The 20,560-nt window shown below is 43.0% G+C and overlaps 1 protein-coding gene across 1 annotated transcript in view; it reads right to left on the bottom strand.

Annotated features, from left to right (window-relative positions):
* Window positions 1-20,560, bottom strand: part of PTPN5 (protein tyrosine phosphatase non-receptor type 5) — a 165,146-nt gene that overhangs the window by 44,792 nt on the left and 99,794 nt on the right. Inside the window, exons 4-7 of the mRNA XM_077453529.1 lie at window positions 19,027-19,122; window positions 13,276-13,502; window positions 6,651-6,837; window positions 1,622-1,706 (exon numbers count right to left, since the gene is read on the bottom strand). Coding sequence (XP_077309655.1) covers window positions 1,622-1,706; window positions 6,651-6,837; window positions 13,276-13,502; window positions 19,027-19,122 — 595 coding nt within the window. The remainder of the gene's footprint in view (window positions 1-1,621; window positions 1,707-6,650; window positions 6,838-13,275; window positions 13,503-19,026; window positions 19,123-20,560) is intronic.

Below are 20,560 nucleotides of genomic sequence, written 5' to 3'. Positions count from 1 at the left end.
AAAAAAGTGAAATAAACTAAAGAAGTTAAAGTACCTTAAATACCCCCCCCCCCCTCAAAAAAACAAAACATACCCCACAATTAAAAAAAAAAAAGAAAAAAGATTTTTTTTAAATGTTTTGTATAATTTTTAGCAAAGTACATTTTAAAACAAATGTAAGTAGTGCAATGAGAGAAATTAAATGTTTTCAATTTTACTAAATTTTTGTGAACGCAGAAAGGGGCAAAGGGGCTTTAAAGTCCTTCTGAAGCTTCTTTTAACCATCTTGGATCTGTTCTTGTGCCCAAATATGGCCCTTCCTTAGCATCCTAATTTTGTTATTTCAGAGAAAATAAAAAACCAGAAGGTGAAAAAAATTTAAATAAATTAAAGTGTCAGTATGCAAAAAATAAACACACACCAAATACATAAAAAACAAAAGCAAAGTAAAAAAAAAGTGAAATAAACTAAAGAAGTTAAAGTACCCTAAATACCCCCCCCCCCCCTCAAAAAAACAAAACATACCCCACAATTAAAAAAAAAAAAAAAAGAAAAATTTTAACTTAAGAATTTTTTTTAAATGTTTTGTCATTTTTAGCAAAGTACATTTTAAAACAAATGTAAGTAGTGCAATGAGAGAAATTAAATGTTTTCAATTTCACTAAATTTTAGTGAACGCAGAAAGGGGCAATGGGGCTTTAAAGTCCTTCTGAAGCTTCTTTTAACCGTCTTGGATCTGTTCTTGTGCCCAAATATGGCCCTTCCTTAGCATCCTAATTTTGTTATTTCAGAGAAAATAAAAAACCAGAAGGTGAAAAAAATTTAAATAAATTAAAGTGTCAGTATGCAAAAAATAAACACACACCAAATACATAAAAAACAAAAGCAAAGTAAAAAAAAAGTGAAATAAACTAAAGAAGTTAAAGTACCCTAAATACCCCCCCCCCCCCTCAAAAAAACAAAACATACCCCACAATTAAAAAAAAAAAAAAAAGAAAAATTTTAACTTAAGAATTTTTTTTAAATGTTTTGTCATTTTTAGCAAAGTACATTTTAAAACAAATGTAAGTAGTGCAATGAGAGAAATTAAATGTTTTCAATTTCACTAAATTTTAGTGAACGCAGAAAGGGGCAATGGGGCTTTAAAGTCCTTCTGAAGCTTCTTTTAACCGTCTTGGATCTGTTCTTGTGCCCAAATATGGCCCTTCCTTAGCTTCCTAATTTTGTTATTTCACAGAAAATAAAAGACCAGAAGGTGAAAAAAATTAAAATAAATTAAAGTGTCAGTATGCAAAAAATAAACACACAAAACACATAAAAACAAAAAGCAAAAAAAAAATAAAAATAAATAAATAAAAACAAGCACAAAGAACAAAAAAGCAAAATAAACTAAAGAAGTTAAAGTACCTTAAATATCCCCCTCAAAAAAACAAAACATACACTCCAATTCAAAAAAAAAAAAAAAGTACATTTTTTTTCAGCTGAAGAATTAAAAAAAAAAAATTGTAATTCTTAGCAAAGTAAAGCAATGAGAAAAATTTAAGGTTTTCAATTTTACAAAATTAGTTATTTTGCACCAAAATGAATTTCAGTATCAATAACTGACAATTTTTACTTCATTCTTCAGCTGGTTAGAACTCACTTGGGAGTATGGTTTTGTATCTGTTTTTTCGGACCAAACCGAGAATTTCGTATTCCTTTGGGTCAACAAAGTTCATGGGAATCTCCTGCAAAATGAAGACATGTTAGAGATTAAAATCAAAAAACAGCTTTTTGATAAGAAATTAATCGCCAATAAATACAATGGTGGAATTGTTTCACATACAGTGGTGTGAAAAAGTGTTTGCCCCCTCCCTCATTTCCTGTTCCTTTGCATGTTTGTCACACTTAAGTGTTTCGGAACATCAAACCAATTTAAACAATAGTCAAGGACAACACAAGTAAACACAAAATGCAATTTGTAAATGAAGGTGTTTATTATTAAAGGTGAAAAAAAATCCAAACCATCATGGCCCTGTGTGAAAAAGTGATTGCCCCCTAAACCTAATAACTGGTTGGGCCACCCTTAGCAGCAACAACTGCAACCAAGCGTTTGCGATAACGTGCAATGAGGCTTTTACAGCGTCCTGGAGGAATTTTGGCCCACTCATCTTTGCAGAATTGTCCTAATTCAGTTACATTAGAGGGTTTTCGAGCATGAACGGGCTTTTTAAGGTCATACCACAACATCTCAATAGGATTCAGGTCAGGACTTTGGCTAGGCCACTCCAAAGTCTTCATTTTGTTTTTCTTCAGCCATTCGGTGGTGGACTTGCTGGTGTGTTTAGGATCATTGTCCTGCTGCAGAACCCAAGTTCGTTTCAGCTTGAGTACACGAACAGATGGTCGGACATTCTCCTTCAGGATCTCTTGGTAGACAGCAGAATTCATAGTTCCTTTTATCACGGCAAGTCTTCCAGGTCCTGAAGCAGCAAAACAGCCCCAGACCATCACACTACCACCACCATATTTTACTGTTGGTATAATGTTCTTTTTATGAAATGCAGTGTTCCTTCTACGCCAGATATACTTGGACACACACCTTCCAAAGAGTTCCACTTTTGTCTCATCGGTCCACAGAATGTTGTCCCAAAAGTCTTGGGGATCATCAAGATGTGTTGTGGAGAAATTGAGACGAGCTTTGATGTTCTTTTTGCTCAGCAGTGGTTTTCTCCTTGGAACTCTGCCATGCAGGCCATTTTTGCCCAGTCTTTTCCTGATGGTGGAGGCATGAACGCTGACCTTAACTGAGGCAAGTGAGGCCTGCAGTTCCTTGGACGTTGTTGTGGGGTCTTTTGTGACCTCTTGGATGAGTCGTCGCTGTGCTCTTGGGGTAATTTTGGGCAGCCGGCCACTCCTGGGAAGGTTCACCACTGTTCCATGTCTTCGCCATTTGTGGATAATGGCTCTCACTGTGGTTCGCTGGATTCCCAAAGCTTTGGAAATGGCTTTATAACCCTTTCCAGACTGATAGATCTCAATTACTTTCTTTCTCAATTGTTCCTGAATTTCTTTGGGTCTCGGCATGATGTGTAGCTTTTAAGGATCTTCTGGTGGACCTTACTGTGTCAAGCAGCTCCTATTTAAGTGATGCCTTGATTGTGAACAGGTGTGGCAATAATCAGGCCTGGGTGTGGCTAGAGAAATTGAACTCAGGTGTGGACAACCACAGTTATAGTATGTTTTAACAAGGGGGGCAATCACTTTTTCACACAGGGCCATGATGGTTTGGATTTTTTTTCACCTTTAATAATAAACACCTTCATTTACAAATTGCATTTTGTGTTTACTTGTGTTGTCCTTGACTATTGTTTAAATTGGTTTGATGTTCCGAAACACTTAAGTGTGACAAACATGCAAAGGAACAGGAAATGAGGGAGGGGGCAAACACTTTTTCACACCACTGTATCTGAAAAGGAACACGGCCTAAAAGCTTGTAGACGTTCAGCAAGCATATATTCATCTATTCTTTTCCATCAACTTGTCTGTCATCTGGACACATTTCACAGCAGAAGGTAATTAATATTCGCACATAAAGCTCTGAAATCTCAAGATACAAAAATCGTGACACTCGAAGGCAGCCTTGATGTCCTGTGATTTTAATGAGTTATGGAAGACATGTGGGGGATCCAGAAGAACGTGAGAGGGTAAGAGAGAAGAGAGGAGGGGAGATAAATGAGGAAAGGGGGGAGGGCTGGGAAAAGAGGAAGAGGAGGGGGGCAGTTGAAGGAGAAGGGAGAGGAATGAATGGGGAGAAGGTTGGGGAGAAAGGAGGAATGAAGAAGAAGAAGGGGGAAGAAATGATAGAAGAAAAGCGTAGAAACGAGAGCAGAGGAGTGGGGATGAATGGTGGTGGAATCAGACAGAAGGGGAGAAGATAGACGAGCGGAAGGCAGAAGAAAGGATAGAAACGAGTGTGTGTGTGTGTGTGTGTGGGGGGGGGGGGGGGTGAACGAGGGGGGAAGGGGACAAAAGAAGGAGGGGAAGAAATGATGGGGAGGGGAGAAGAGAGGTGGAAGGAGAGAAGAGAAGTGGGGATGAAAGGAGGAGGAACAGGATGGGAGGTGAGAATAAAAAAGAGTGAAAAGCCATGGAGGGTGGAAGGGGAGAAGGAGGAATGGGTGGGGAGGATATAGAAGACAGAGAACAGAGTAACAGAGCAAATGCGGGGAGAGGAGGAGAGCGGAAGGTAAGTAGAGAGAAGAGCAGTGAAGAGGGGAGGAGAGGGAAAGAGAGAAGAGAGGGAATGGGAGGGCCATAGAGAGAAGAAGAATGAGAGGGTGGATAAAGGGGAAGAATGAGTAATGGGCAGGGTTGGGGGAAAGAGGCAGAAGAGGGGGGCAGGTGAAGGGGAAAGGAGAGGAATGAGTGTGAAGAAAATAGGAATGAGGAAAGAGGTGGAAGATGGGACGGAGAGAAGAGAGGTGGAAGGACAGCAGGGGAGCGGGGATGAGAGGAGGGGGAACAGGATGGGAGACAAGAAGATAGATGAGAGAGTTTAGAAGGGCAGACTAGAGGAGATAAGGGAAAAGAGAATAAGGTACGATGGGGGGGGGGGGGGTCTGAGGAGCGTGGGGTGGGGGTAGTTCGGTCCAACTGGACCTTCTTTGGTCGTTATTCTGTGCCTCTTGGAGTATGCCGCTCTCGCCCTGGCTTTCATTTGGAGCTCTCGGGAGTTCAGACAGGGCGAGTGGTGGTGAGGTTGACAATGGTGGGTAATTTGGGGATATTTTGAGTTTTTCAAGAAATGATTTATATTGATTTGTAATTATTATGTTCTGAATGTATTCTGTTCTATATCTAGTGAAGTATATTGAGTTATTTAATATATCCCCTGAGGAAGCTTGCGGTGGCGAAACATGTCAGGATAACTTCATAACTGCTACTTTCCATACGATAAGATACTCTTACATTATACTTCCATATCTCTAGCATATCTCCATACAAGCTGTACTGATGTATATGTCTGTTTTAGAATAACAAACTATTTATTTTAACGTGTTTGTCTTGATAAAAACCCTTTTAATGGAATATTTGTTCTCATTATATTAGCACACAAAAAAAACAAATCTCTCTGTTTCTATTATCTATTCAGGGATGTTGGTGCTTGTTTTGAATTTGTCACCAACCCATATCACCACCCACTCTGGGGAAGAGGAGAAGAGAGTGGAGGAAACGGGAGGACAGGAGAAGAGAGCAGAACGGTGAAGAGGGTAGAGGATTGCAAAGAAGAGGAAGGTAGAAGAGCAGAAGAAGATTGGAGAGCGGAGAAGGTAGGAAATGTGATGCCAATAGAAGAGGGCAGAATCTAGGATAGGGTAGAGGGCAGAGAGGAGGAGGGCAGGGAAGAAGAATGGAAGGTAGAAGAGGAAAGTGGGACATGAGAAGGTAGGAAATGTGAGGCCAATAGAAGAGGGCAGAATCTAGGATAGGGTAGAGGGCAGAGTGGAGGAGGGCAGGGAAGAAGAATGGAAGGTAGAAGAGGAAAGTGGGACATGAGAAGGTAGGAAATGTGAGGCCAATAGAAGAGGGCAGAATCTAGGATAGGGTAGAGGGCAGAGTGGAGGAGGGCAGGGAAGAAGAATGGAAGGTAGAAGAGGAAAGTGGGACATGAGAAGGTAGGAAATGTGAGGCCAATAGAAGAGGGCAGAATCTAGGATAGGGTAGAGGGCAGAGAAGAGCAGGGCAGGGAAGAAGAATGGAAGGTAGAAGAGGAAAGTGGGACATGAGAAGGTAGGAAATGTGAGGCCAATAGAAGAGGGCAGAATCTAGGATAGGGTAGAGGGCAGAGTGGAGGAGGGCAGGGAAGAAGAATGGAAGGTAGAAGAGGAAAGTGGGACATGAGAAGGTAGGAAATGTGAGGCCAATAGAAGAGGGCAGAATCTAGGATAGGGTAGAGGGCAGAGAAGAGCAGGGCAGGGAAGAAGAATGGAAGGTAGAAGAGGAAAGTGGGACATGAGAAGGTAGGAAATGTGAGGCCAATAGAAGAGGGCAGAATCTAGGATAGGGTAGAGGGCAGAGTGGAGGAGGGCAGGGAAGAAGAATGGAAGGTAGAAGAGGAAAGTGGGACATGAGAAGGTAGGAAATGTGAGGCCAATAGAAGAGGGCAGAATCTAGGATAGGGTAGAGGGCAGAGAAGAGCAGGGCAGGGAAGAAGAATGGAAGGTAGAAGAGGAAAGTGGGACATGAGAAGGTAGGAAATGTGAGGCCAATAGAAGAGGGCAGAATCTAGGATAGGGTAGAGGGCAGAGAAGAGCAGGGCAGGGAAGAAGAATGGAAGGTAGAAGAGGAAAGTAGGACATGAGAAGGAGAGTAAAGGAAAGGGAAAAGAAAAGAGAAAAGGAGAGGAGGGCAGAAACGAAGAGAGGAGGAGAGCAGAGTAGAGGAAGGAAGGAAGAGGTGCGTGCAGGAGTCATGGCCATGGCATAAAGCTCTGAAGGAACAGCACGAGTATGCCGTTCTTTCAGGGTGCATGTGCTGGTGACCTCACCGGCTGCCGCTCACTATCGCCTAAACGGTGCAGGCTTAGGAGCTATTTATTTGACAGGTAAGCTTTATTATGAACTTACCTGTAGCTATAAATACCATTAGCACTACAAGCATTGCTGTTGATATTTTATTAATAGACTTACGAAGAACTCCTTATGAAGGTTAAAAGAGTCCAGGGCTTTCTCGTGTAGCTCGTCAGGGGTGAGGATGGTCCCGGCGGTTTGGAGATATTCCCGGGTAGACTGCTCCCTGGGTGACATGATATGTCCATAGGGCTCTGTGCATCCGGGTGTGCACATGTCTAAGGTCAGGGACACGTTGGAGCCGCGCCTGCCGAATACACATAGAGCTCACATAGAATTACAGACCCAATAACCTAAACCACTTATTATTCAGTGTCTTGAAAAGATGTTCACAATTCAAAATTTCCCACATTTTGTCATGTTACAACCAAAAAAAACGTAAATGTATTTTATTGGGATTTTATGTGATAGACCAACACAAAGTGGCACATAATTGTGAAGTGGAAGGAAAATGATAAATTGTTTTCTAAATTATTTACAAATAAATATGTGAAAAGTGTGGGGGGTACATTTGTAATGGGCCCCCCGGAGTCAATACTATGTAGAACCAGCTTTCACTGCAATTACAGTCTTTTTGGGGATGTCTCTACCAGCTTTGCGTATCAAGAGAGGGAAATTTTTGCCCATTCTTCTACATGTTTTCTGCATCCCCCACATGGCTTCTCACTAACTGCAAACAGGACTTCTTATGGCTTTCTTTCAACAACGGCTTTCTTCTTATCACTCTTCCATAAATTCCAGATTTGGCTCCATCCATCTTCCCATCAACTCTGACCAGCTTCCCTGTCCCCGCTGAAGCAAAGTATCCCCACAAGATCATGCTGCCACCACCATGTTTCACGGTGGGGATGGTGTGTTCAGGGTGATGGGCAGTGTTAGTTTTCCGCCACACACAGCGTTTCGCTTTTAGGCCAAGAAGTTCAATTTTGATCTCATCTGAGCAGAGCACCTTCTTCCACATGTTTGCTGTGTCCCCTACATGGCTTCTCGCAAACTGCAAACAGGACTTCTTATGACTTTCAACAATGTCTTTCTTCTTGCCACTCCTCCATAAAGGGCAGATTTGTGGAGAGCACGACTAATAGTTGTCCTGTGGACAGATTCTCCCACCTGAGCTGTGGATCTCTGCAGCTCCTCCAGAGTTACCATGGACCTCTAGGCTGCTTCTCTGATGAATGCTCTCCTTGCCCGGCCCGGTCAGTTTAGGTGGACGGCCATGTCATGGTAGGTTTGCAGTTGTGCCATACTCTTTCCATTTCTGGATGATGGACTGAACAGAGCTCTGCGAGATGTTCAAAGCTTGGTATATTTTTTTTTATAACCTAACCCTGCTTTATACTTCTCCACAACTTTATCCCTGACCTGTCTGGTGTGTTCCTTGGCCTTTATGATGCTGTTTGTTCACTAAGGTTCTCTAAAAAAAAAAACTCTGAGGGCTTCACAGAACAGCTTTATTTATACTGAGATTAAATGACACATGTGGACCCTATTTACTAATTAGGTGACTTCTGAAGGCAATTGGTTCCACTAGATTTTAGTTAGGGGTATCGAAGTAAAGGGGGCTGAATACAAACGTACGCCGCACTTTTCACATATTTATTTGTAAAAAAGTTTGAAAAACATTTATCATTTTCCTTCCACTTCACAATTATGTGCCACTTTGTGTTGGTCTATCACATAAAATCCCAATGAAATATATTTACGTTTTTGTTTGTAACGTGACAAAATGTGGAACATTTCAAGGGGTATGAATACTTTTTCAAGGCATTGTACATTATTATAAGTACTTTGAACATTACATTTATTACACAAGTTATTAAAACAAACATACAAATTTGCTACATGGACTGCTATTATGTGTTATCAACAATTTTAGGCTAAAAGCGTCTCAGCTACTCTCTAATCTAAAATGTAATTTCTAGGATTGTGTTGACTTTTATACTAACATTTCAGTCATTTCACAGTTTTCAGAAGAGATAAGAAGCTACCACCAAGTTTGCATCGATCCATTCAGATCCAAACCTTGTTTAACCTCTTGGTGTCCACCTGGTGCCCTAGGCAATTTTTTAAATGTTTCACACACACACACACACACGTGTTAAAATCAGCATTTTTTGCTAGAAAATTACTTGGAACCCCAAACATTATACAATTTCTCAAAGCAGAGGCTCTGGAGAATAAAATGGTGCCTGTTGCAATTTTTGTATATCACATGATGTTTGCGCAGCCATTTATCAAATGCAAATTGTTAGGAAAAAAAACACACTAAAATAAATTTTAGTGCAATACAAAATAATACCCAATTTTTATGGTTAAATATAAAAGATGATGTTGCATCGAGTAAATAGATACCAAACGCGTAAAGATTTAAAATTTCGCAGGCCCGTGAAATGGTTGTCTATAGGCGACACTTAAAAGCCTTTAATGGTTATCAATTTAGAGTAAATTGCAAATTATGGCCTGAGAATTATTGCTCTCACTCAGACACGTGTGGCGATACTTCAAATGCACGCGTTTGCATTTATGTTAACATTTTTTGTAAATTATTTGACCCCTTATATCTCACCTGACCTCAAAAGCAGCGAACCAATCACAGATTGTTTGTGTCTGGGCTGGGCTTAGCCCTTTCCTCTCTGAGCTGGCCGCTCAGCTGTCGGCTAATTGCCAGCTCCCATCTCTCTCCACAGTTACTCAGCTGTTGATGATATCCTGCTCGTCAGTCCTGCCTACTTAAGCCATCTAATCCAGTGGAGCTCTGCCTTTGCCTTCACCAACATCACAGAAATGTTCTCCTGCGATCCTGTTCAAGACTTGCTTTGCTGACATCTCTTCTGGCTCCAGATCCTGCTTGCTGTTCCACTACATTGATCCCTGACTTCTGGCTTGGCTGACTATCCGTTCCAGTTACTGAACTTTGCCTATATTTTGACTACGTTTGTTCTTTTTTGTTCTTTTAACTAACTGTACTTCTGTCTCGGCTTGATTTCATGGTTTCTGACAGATTGACAGCTCTGAAAACTGGAAATGATGAAATCCTCATCACTTCCTTTGCCTCCTTATGATATCTTTAGCCAGGTTACAGGTACCCCTTATGGAGGCATCAAGGGTCTATTAGACCCCTAATGTCTCACCCGACCTCAAAAGCAGCGAACCAAGCACAGATTGTGCTTGGTTAGCTGCTTCGCTAGGTGTAACAGCCAGGGAATGACAGCTCTGAAACCGGAAATAACGAAATCCTCGTCACTTCTGGGTTCATACATCATAGAGGAATGGATGTTCCTACATCTCCTCTATGGGAAGCCATCACAGGCCACTCACTGCAGTCCTGGGCTCGCCAGAAGGATGGGAGAGCTAGAGAACCACTCTGTTACAGCCAGGGAAACAGCTAATCATGTACAACCTGTCCTTGTTTTGCAGATTTTGAGGGTAGGGGAGACAAATAAGCCCCTTTATAGAGACCCTTGATGTGTCCATAAAGAGTACTCACTGCAGTCCAGGGCTCCCCAGAAGGATGGGAGAGCTCAGGAACCACTGTAGTTGCAGCCATGATCTTCTAATAGCCACTTGCTGGTGGGGTGTTTATATATGCACGTTGGTTAGCACATGGTTAAAGGATCTGCAATCAGGGCTGTCTTAATTCATGGGCAGTGCCTAGGGGTCCCAGTTGCATGGGGCCCCCATGATAGCCTTGCATTATCTCATACTGTGCAACTGTCCCGGATTTTCTGGGACAGTCACACTTTTTACTAAGTTGTCCCAGGATGGCCACATCCCAGAACCTGTATTGTTCTCCCCTGGTCTCAACATTGTGCCCTCCTGACTCCCCCCCCCCCCCAGTGTGCCCTTTGTGTTGATTATTCTTTGATTTATGGCATATTTTCTTATTGTTTAAAATAGATTTTATTGAAAGCAATACTAACTATATCTATAGAAAGTTCAGGCCGGCAACTCGGCAGCCTCTCCATAGAAAATATTTATTTAAGCATTGCAGCAATAACATCATCCAAAAACTGACGCGTTTTGGCCTTAGGCCTTCATCAAAAGCAAGGCCTTCATCATACTTTTGATGAAGGCCCAAGGCCGAAACGCGTCAGTATTTTTGTATGATATAATTGCTGTAATGCTTAAATAAATATTTCTATGGAGAAGCTGTCGAGTTGCCGGCCTGTACTCTCTATGGATTTTTTGTGAGCTTAATTAGCCAGAGCACCGACTACTCTACACACCAACTATACTATATAGCGGTAGAGCTTGGGTGAGTTTTTCTCTTGGTAATAACTATATGTTTAATTCTGTCAACTATTTATATTTTAATTCTCTAAAGTATTTGCGTAAATTGGGGCAGGCTGATATGGGCCCCAGTGCAATCCTTTGCCCAGTGATCATGATGCTATTAAGACGTCCCTGCCTGCAATACCTAGATTTTGTGACTGACTAACACTTTCTGACCTGGAGTCAATAGTTACTGAGTCAAATATTAAGGCTGCATTCACACCTGATTGTGGGCAGAATTGCCGTGATTTCACCAGCGATTTAAAATCGCTGCAAAACGTGGGGCACGTTTTACTCCTTAATGGCACCCCAATCGCGATTTTGCCATGATTGTTGCGTGGTAAATCGTGCTGCAATCACAACGCACTATGCTTGTTGCTCAAAAAGGAACACAAGCTTCTTTTGGGTGACAGCTTTGCGCGTTGTGATATGTCGCGTTTTAACATAGTGAAAATCGCTGTAAAAATGCGGAGCGATTGAGGTGCCATTAAGAATCAATGGAAGCAGTTTTGCAGCGATTTGAAATCAGGTGTGAATGCAGCTCAATGCCCCGTACTCACGAGTGGATTTTCCGTCAGAAAAAACGTGGATGTTTTTTCCGATGGAATTGCATGGTTGGGTGGTGGGATGTGCGGCTGTCTCCTCTTTACTCCCTGTGATTTAAGTTGCTACGGGTGGCCTTATCTTACACTTGGCTACCAGCTCGGGCTGACGTACCTCAAATACTAACAGGGGTTCTCCTATTTGGTCCTAGCGTATCCATCTGGCCGGCCTCTGGCCTTGGAATGTGGGGAGATGACCTTCCCCCACAGAGACAGCATTATTGAGTCCATCTCTTAGACTCTCCCAACATCTTGTATTGACTGCAATAGTGGCCCCACTGATATACTCTTCATGTGCTACTTTTTGCCTACAAAATATTTTTAATGTTAACCAATGAAACACTGAAAACCAGCCTACCTATATGAGTTCCTTCCCTCTTTTTGCACCCCTAAAGAAGGACTGCACTTTACCCCGAAACACGGTGGGTTAACCAATGAAACACTGAAAACCAGCCTACCTTTATGAGTTCCTTCCCTCTTTTTGCACCCCTGAAGAAGGACTGCACTTTACCCCGAAACACGTTGGGTTAACCAATGAAACACTGAAAACCAGCCTACCTATATGAGTTCCTTCCCTCTTTTTGCACCCCTGAAGAAGGACTGCACTTTACCCCAAAACACGTTGGGTTAACCAATGAAACACTGAAAACCAGCCTACCTATACGAGTTCCTTCCCTCTTTTTGCACCCCTGAAGAAGGACTGCACTTTACCCTGAAACACGTTGGGTGTGAGGAGGTTTTAATATGAAAAATTTGTTAAGGCATCACCAGCTGACTGCGTTCAGTTCATCAATGTTTCATATTTGTATATTTTTTAATCATGTTTGATCTTTAATAAAATGTATTGTTGTTATATTATTGTGACAGACCCTTACTCAGTTTCTCCGGTTGCCTTTAAAGTCCACCAAGGGGAATTCTTCAATTTTTTCATTTTGTATTCTTGGATGTGGCACCCAGAGAAACAAGCAAACTCCTTGCCATTCGTTCAAATTCAGCTCAAGCTTGGCTTGCATACACACGGTCACTGACCTTTCATACCGCCAAGAACCCGGTGACGTACAACACTACGACCAGCCAAGAAAATGAAGTTCAATGCTTCCAAGCATGCGTCAAACTGTTTTCGAGCATACGTAGGACTTTTGCGTGTCGGAATTTGTACAGACGATTGGAATTTCCGTTCGGAACTTTTTCAGACCGAAAAATTGAGAACCTGCTCTCAGTCTTTTGCCGGCCAAAATTTCACCAGAAAAAGTCCGATGTAGCATACACACAGTTGAATTTTCCGACCAAAAGCTCTCATCTGACTTTTGCTGGCGGAATTTCCGATCGTGCGTACGGGGCATCAGGGTTAGGTTTCCCCACCAGGGATTCTAACCCTCACCTAACTGGAACGTTGTAATTGCAGGATTGACTTTATTTTCAAATATTCCTCTGCAAACTCTGAACTATCACTTTTAGAGCCGGTTCACACAGCGGGCAATGCGAGGCGACACGACTCGCCTCGCCTCGCTCTCGCAAGTCGCCCCCGTTCTGTACAATGGAACCGTTCTGAGAGGAGTGACTCGAGTCGCTCCGACTCAGAAAAAAGGTTCCTGTACTACTTTTGGGCGACCTCGGGGCGACTTGCATTGACTTCTATACAGAAGTCATCTGCAAGTTGCCGCTGAGGTCGCGGCAGGTCGCGGCGAGGCAAGTCGGAGTCGCCTCGCCTCGCCTGCAGTGTGAACCGGCCCTTAAGGTTGATTGTCTCTTGCTAAAAAAATAAATAAATAATATACCTCATATCCAAACATTCAAAATAAAGATATCACCTTTCCTGGAGGCCCACGGGTTTGACGCTGAGCGTGCCCAGGTCCATATCACCCCTAATATCCATCAGACAATCGAAAACGGGGGTGTCTGGAATAGGGTCAAAATCCATGAAGTCTTCGACTTTGTCATCTGTCCATTCGGAGTAAGTGAAGGAGGGCTGCCGGCTCACGGATTGACGGCGATCGTCTGAAAGGACTGGTTCACTGTGGGACTTCAGGTACCATACCTGCAACCAAAAAAAAAAAGTCAAAACCGTAAAGGAACCCCCTTTTATCGCCCCCTTTTTGATTGCAGGCAAAGCGGGGATTGTTGATGCGCTTGTGGATGCGGCAGGAAGAATATTTGGCCTAGAACAACCAGTTTTTTCCCGTGTCTTCACATTCCTATTGTCTGCCTGTGTTTTAGCCTTGTAAGGTCTGACGTGTTTTTCACTTGGTAAAAGCGACTGCGGTGGAACGGTGTGGAAACAGTCAGTTCTCGGTATTATGATATTGTAATGTCAAGTCCCTTTGTTGTGAGAGAGAGAGAGAGAGAGAAGAAAAATGTGCTGTGATAATAAGGTGTCCTTGAATTGTTTTCCAGCAGCTGTGTACCTCTATCCTACAAGCAACCTTGGTTTATCTCGATGATGAGGAACTAAAAGTCCCAGCCTGGTCTGGACTGATAAAAAAAAGAACAAATCTAAGGAAGGGTTGCCAACCTCCTGCAGCATTTTTCACTGACAAAACATGGAAAATTTACTGGCGGAGCACATTTTTTTACTGGCAACCTGAGAACATAGGATGCATTAAGGTGAAAAAAAAAAACACGAACCTTTACAACCGCTTTAAGAACAAACCTACAGACCCGATCTTGTTTGTAACCCGGGGATGGACTGTACTCATTTCCACACTGGGTTTCAATTATTTCTAGCCTACTCCTATTACTCTGAGTGATCTTGAAGTTTGTAAACTTCCTTTGTGAAGATCCCCACACATTCACTCCTCTGACGTTTTGACACGCCTAGTTCCGGAAGCTACGGGCTGTGAGCGAGGCCGGCCGGCTCGCATTGTTTTTATGCCGATTTCATTCATTATTTCTGTGAAGCCGCGTACACACGATCAGACAATCCGGTCGAAAAGTCCGCCCGTGTGTGGGCTTTTTTTACCCAAAAGTCCGGCGGACTAAGAAAGTAGTTTTGCACACCAATCTGTCCGCCGGACTCGCATTTCGGCAGACAATACAGCTGTGTGTGTGCTAGTCCGGCGGACAGTACGGCCGTGTGTGTGCTAGTCCGCCGTACTTTTGAAATGAACAAAAGTCCGGGGAGAAAAGTCCGCTCATTTTGAGCGTGGCTCCAGGTAGCCAGTACCAGCCAAGGAGGCGTCGCTGGCCCCGTCACCTGGTATGGACTTAAAGGGGAATCCCTACGCCGAAAAAACAGCGTGGGGGTTCCCCCCCAGGTCCATATCAGACCCTTATCCGAGCACGCTACCCGGCCGGCCAGGAAAGGGGGTGGGGACGAGCGAGCGCCCTCCCCCCTCCTGAGCCGTACCAGGCCGCGTGCCCTCAACATGAGGGGGTGCTTTGGGGAAGGGGGGCCGCGCATGTTGATGAGGCCGCGCACGTTGATGAGGGCAAGGGCCTCTTCCCGACAACCCTGACCGTTGGTTGTCAGGGTCTGCGGGCAGGGGGCTTATCGGAATCCGGGAGCCCCCTTTAATAAGGGGCCCCCGGATCCCTGGCCCCCCACCCTATGTGAATGAGTATGGGGTACAATGTACCCCTACCCATTCACCTGTGAAAAATTTAAAAAAAAAAAACACAACACACAAGATTTGAAAATAATTTATTGCACTGCTCCGGGGGTCTTCCGTCTTGGGGGGGTCTTCTCGCCGGACTCCTCCGCTATCTTCTGCTCTTTTACTAGCTCTTTCACTAGCGGAGGAGCCCGGCTTTCTTCTTCGCCGCCGCCCTCTTCTTCTGACTTCGGGGGTCTTGTCCCCCTCTTCGGTTCTTCTTGCCGGGCCACCGCGCCTTCTTCTAACTCTTTTACAAGCGGTGTTCTGTCGCCGCCTTCTGTTCTTCTCTTCTTCTCTTCTTGAGCTGTTGCCTCGTTGCTGTCTCTGGTCACAATGACATGCACGCGGCGTGGGGCGACTTATATAGGGACATCGCCGGATGATGTCCCCGCCCATTATGATGTCACAGTCCCAGAGGATGCTGGGACTGGTCGAAAATAGCCAGAGATCGGCCGAAAATAGCCGAAAGCTGCCGAGAATGGCAGAAAAGGCAGAGGAGCTAGCAATCGGCGGGGGATCGGCGTATAACACACACCCACGATTCCCCCCTGATTTTAAAGCAGTGTTTCAGCCGTAATTTTTTTTTTTTTAAATCAGCAGCTAAAACAAAAGTAGCTGCTGACTTTTAATAAGGAGACTTACCTTTCCAGGGCGCCTGCGATGTCGGCCGCCGAGGCTGACATGTCCCTCGGCTCTCGGGTCCCAGCGCTGCCATGCAGTGGAGCCTTGCGGCTTCACTGCCCGTTTCCTATTGCGCATGCGTGAGTCGTTTTGCGCTTTGTGAATGGGACGCGCTGTGTTAGGGAACACACAGTTCCCAGAACACAGCGCACCCCATTACCCAGAAGACAGCGCGGAGGAGGAGAGAAGACCGAAGATCACTGCGGAGCAGGAAAAAGGCAGATTAGGAAGACTGCCTAGCAACCGGGATTTCTGGCAAGGTAAAAAAAAATTTTTTTTTCAAATGTTTTTTTTTACATTTTTTAAGAATATTAATGCTCTTTTTTTATTTTTTTTAGGGTGGCCCTCCACTTTAAAGGGGAAAAAGTGCGTGTTATACGCCGATAAATACGGTATATTCATTCATCATTGTTTACACTTAATTGAATTAATTTGATCACTATTGACTATTTTTTATCCACTTATTTATTTATTTTATGACTTTTGAGCACCTTATCTACTCTTTGCACTTTATGGAAACTTTTGAGTGCTGTTATTGATTATTCTTTTCTCATTTATATATTTTACATCACTGTTCACACTACATTGAATTGTTGAGTGCTGTCATTGGTTAGCGCAGCTCCTTTTGGCTTTATACGGAGTCATTATGACCCGTGAGTAGGCACTTCTGTGTTACACATTTCACAGGGCCTGTGTGACAACATATTTGGCGACCCATCGCAGTTTGCTACGGAAGTGACGTTCCGTCGCCGCCATCTTGCTACACCCTGCACTCGTCCACAGTAAGGATACACTAAGAAGGGGGAAAGCGGACATGTTGTTACACCCACCGGAGTTTTTAATTTTGGATATATTTATAACGGTAAAATTAATTTATATAGTGAATTACAAGACTTAGAACTCTGTCTGACTGCTTAGATGTTGAATTTTAAAAGCAGCGAACTTCTGTCAGATTAGCAAACCTGTGAGATGAGCGGGGTTTCCGCTGCTTTTAAAATTCAAGATCTAAGCAGTCAGACAGAGTTGTAAGTCCTGTATTTCACTATATAGACTGACTTTACTGTTCTTAATACGTGTAAAATGCAAAACTCTGGTGGGTGTAACAACATGTCCGCTTTCCCCCTTCTTAACCCTTGTACACACGGTCGGAGATTCCGACAGAATGTGTCCGATCGACCGTTTTGTCGGATATTCCGACTGTGTGTGCTCTACATCGGACTGTTTCCGTCGGAATATCCGTCGGACCAAGTTTTCCAACTTGTTGGTAAAATTTTACGACAAAATGCTCCGATCGGACATACTCCGATCATGTGTAGAGAATTCCGATCGGACAAAGTGCCACGCATGCTCAGATCAAATTCCTACATCAAAGCTATTGGCTACTAGCCTGAATGTAGTCTCGTCGTAACGAAATAACGTCATCACGTTCTGAACGATCGGATTTTCCGACCACTTTGTCCGACCGTGTGTATGCAACAGTTTCGGCCAAAATCCGTCGGACAAAATCCGACGGATTTGGTTGTCAGAATGTCCGACCGTGTGTACAAGGGCTTAGTGTATCCTTACTGTGGACGAGTGCGGGGTGTAGTAAGATGGCGGCAAAGGAACGTCACTTCCGTAGCAAACTGCGATGGGTCGCCGAATATGTCGTTACACCCGCCTTCTGAACTACAGAGGAGCTGAGAGCAATTGTGTCAGGAGGCGGAGTCAGTACAGAAATTAAGGTACAGCAAGGTACCATGGGATATGTAGTCCTTAGAAATTGAGGAGAAGCTGCAAAGCCTGAAGGGAATCCAGGAAGTCATGGAAAGAGACAGTCAGCAGACAGTGGACACCCGTAGTTAGATCTTACTACTATAGGTCTTGGCTCAGTTCCTGCCTATCTTCCGTACACCGCCCACTTTGGGGTGTGCTAACTCTTCCTTTTGCTTTTCCCATAATAAAACTAAATGGACAAAATAAAAATAAAAATCTTAGGTGTAGAGTGCAGGCATTCACAAGTGCCTACATGGACCTACAACAGCTTTTGGTGGCCCCATTATGCCTAAACATAACAGAATATTCACTCTACGCTCATTAGAACCAAAATGAATGGTTCCATTCAATTCGGATCCTTTGTTATGCCGTTACGTTATTTCAGATGCTTCAAACGTTAACAAGAGGCCCAGTGTCATCTGAATGAATACGAATACATTTTTTGTTGTCGTCATTATTTCATTTGGATTAGTTGAAATTTTTGATTTGGATTTTTGTGATTTGTGACTATTGTGATTTGGAGATTCAGGTAAATCTGAATCTCCGAATCCCGCAAATTTCATTCGAGTTTCGATTCATAACCCAACAAACCACTAGACATGTGCAAAAGGAAAAAATTTGTTTAGTTTCGTTTCGTTTTAATTTGATAATTCATTAATTTCGTTTAGTTATATCCGTTAACTTCCTTAAATTTGTTTTTGGATTTCGTTTAGTTTTCTACCGAATTTGAAAAATCGGCCACATTCGAAATGATTTCAACCAAATTCGAAAATATTTTTACCGGATTCGAAATGATTTCAACATGATTCGATATTATTTCAACCGCATTCAAAATGATTTCAACATAAATCGATATTATTTCAACCGCATTTGAAATGATTTCAACATGATTCGATATTATTTCAACCGCATTTGAAATGATTTCAACATGATTCGATATTATTTCAACCGCATTCAAAATGATTTCAACATGATTCGACATTATTTCAACCGCATTCGAAAATATTTTGTGACCCGACTTTAGGGCCATGTATCTCGGGGTCACTTGGTGCTAGTATCTCCAAATTTGGATATGTTGCAGTGCTAGTACTATTGTGTTTGCATACCAAATTTAGGGTTTATAGCACCAAGTGACCCCGAGATACATGGCCCTAAATTCGGGTCACAAAATATTTTCGAATGCGGTTGAAATAATGTCGAATCATGTTGAAATCATTTCGAATCCGGTATTGAGTCGAATTTCGGCCGAATTCGGTTGAATTCGTTAGCATTGTAATTCGGTAATTCGGATGCATCCGAATGTCCGAATAATGAAAATTCGTCCGAATTTCGAATCGGAACGAAACGAAATGCACATGTCTACAAACCACACATTTCGAGGAATAGGTTTCTGCAAGTGTTTGGGAAGTTTTGGTTGGCAGGTCAAGTTTTCAGGGTCTGATTCTTTCTATCCATGGTGATGGCATAATGACTGGGGGCATGGCAAAGGTGTATCGTGTGCCGAATGTCTTCTAGAATACATGTTTGGCTCACCATGGTACCGATGAGCGCCGCAACAAAGAAGATGATCACCAACACAAAGCCAGACATCTCGATTTTCCAGAATCCATTTTGCAAGGTTGTTAGATCCTAAGAAAATGAATCAGATAGAAAAAAAAATTGCATTAAAGCATTGCTAACGCCAAAAATTGTATATTGTATCTTATCAATCAGTGGATGTGGTGGCTGCATTCGTTTTCTTTTTTCAAGCTTTTTTTCCTTTGTTTTTATGTGATGATCGGACAGTCACACACCTCCTGTCTTAGGGTGGCTACATTCTCTCCTCTACTGTATCTATGCATACCTCCCAACATTTTCAGATGGGAATGAGGGACACCTACTAACAAATGTATGTAAGCATAGGACACGCCCCCTACCACACCCCCTTAAAAGGAGAATTAACCCCAAAAAAAAGGTTAATTAAATGCACAAGTGCTTATTTTACCACTACTATAAATTTATTTTGGCTTTTAAAATGTACAAATGCAGCAATTTAGAAATCAGATGAAAGGTTTAGCACTTTGAAACACTTTTTGAAAGTTAAAAAGTGCATTTTATATACATCTATATAGATCAGACCAAAATGAGGGACAAATGAGGAGGAAAGAGGGACAGAGGGACATTGCTCCAAATCAGGGACAGTCCCTCGAAATCAAGGGCAGTTGGGAGGTCTGTCTATGGAGGGGAAAAGTAGCCAGCCTTGGACAGCAGCATTTTCATTCACCCTAGGTTCACATCTATGCAGTTTTTAGTGCGTTTTGCAGTTTGCAGAAATGCACTACAGTCCATTTAACATGGTTTCCTATGAGTTCACATCTATGCATTTTGCACCTGGTGCATTTTTAGAAAGGGTCAGGGACTTTTTTTTCCCCTTGTTTTGTGTGTAGTAGACTTCAGCCTAGGTTCACACTGAATGCGGGTTTGAAATTGTGCGAGTTCAGCTGAAACCAGCAATTCAGTCCGACTTCAGGGGCGATTTGAGAGACATCTGTGCGGGTTCATGCACAGATGTCTATTAAAATAGCCCCGAAGTTGCCAAAGGTAGTTCAGGAACTATATGGATAGTGCCGTTGCTGGCAATAGGCTTGGATTTGGCATGCGATTTGACTTGCCAAATCGCATGTCAAATCGGCCGATATGAATGGAAGCTCAATGAAATCACACCAGAAATGCAAGTGTTGTGTCTGTGATGTGATTTTTTGATGTGTTTTGCGTTGTTTATTTTTTTGTTTAAACACTGTATATAGCTAGTTGCTAAGGAGGGGGCCGACAAGCCAGCCGCTTCGTCCTTAACAACTGATGAGTCATCAGCTGTCAGCGGGGTTCCCCGTTGACAACTGAATGTAAAAAAAAAAAATTGTGAAAAAAGACAAAATGTGAAAAAAATTGCATGGGGTCCCCCCCAAAAATCCCGGCAGGTCAGGAAAGGGAGGGGAAAAGTGACCCCCCCCCCGAACCATGGCAGGCACCCCCCCAAAGCACCTTGCCCCCATTATGATGGGCTTATCGGAATCTTAACGCCCCCTTT

The sequence above is a fragment of the Lithobates pipiens genome, unplaced genomic scaffold (assembly GCF_037356315.1).
Source record: "Lithobates pipiens isolate NorthernLeopardFrog02 unplaced genomic scaffold, aLitPip1_a1.2 Scaffold_24, whole genome shotgun sequence".
Classification (NCBI taxonomy): Eukaryota; Metazoa; Chordata; class Amphibia; order Anura; family Ranidae; genus Lithobates; species Lithobates pipiens.
The sequence above is the reverse complement of the archived record's forward strand: the minus strand, read 5'-3'. Positions and strand labels throughout refer to the sequence as shown.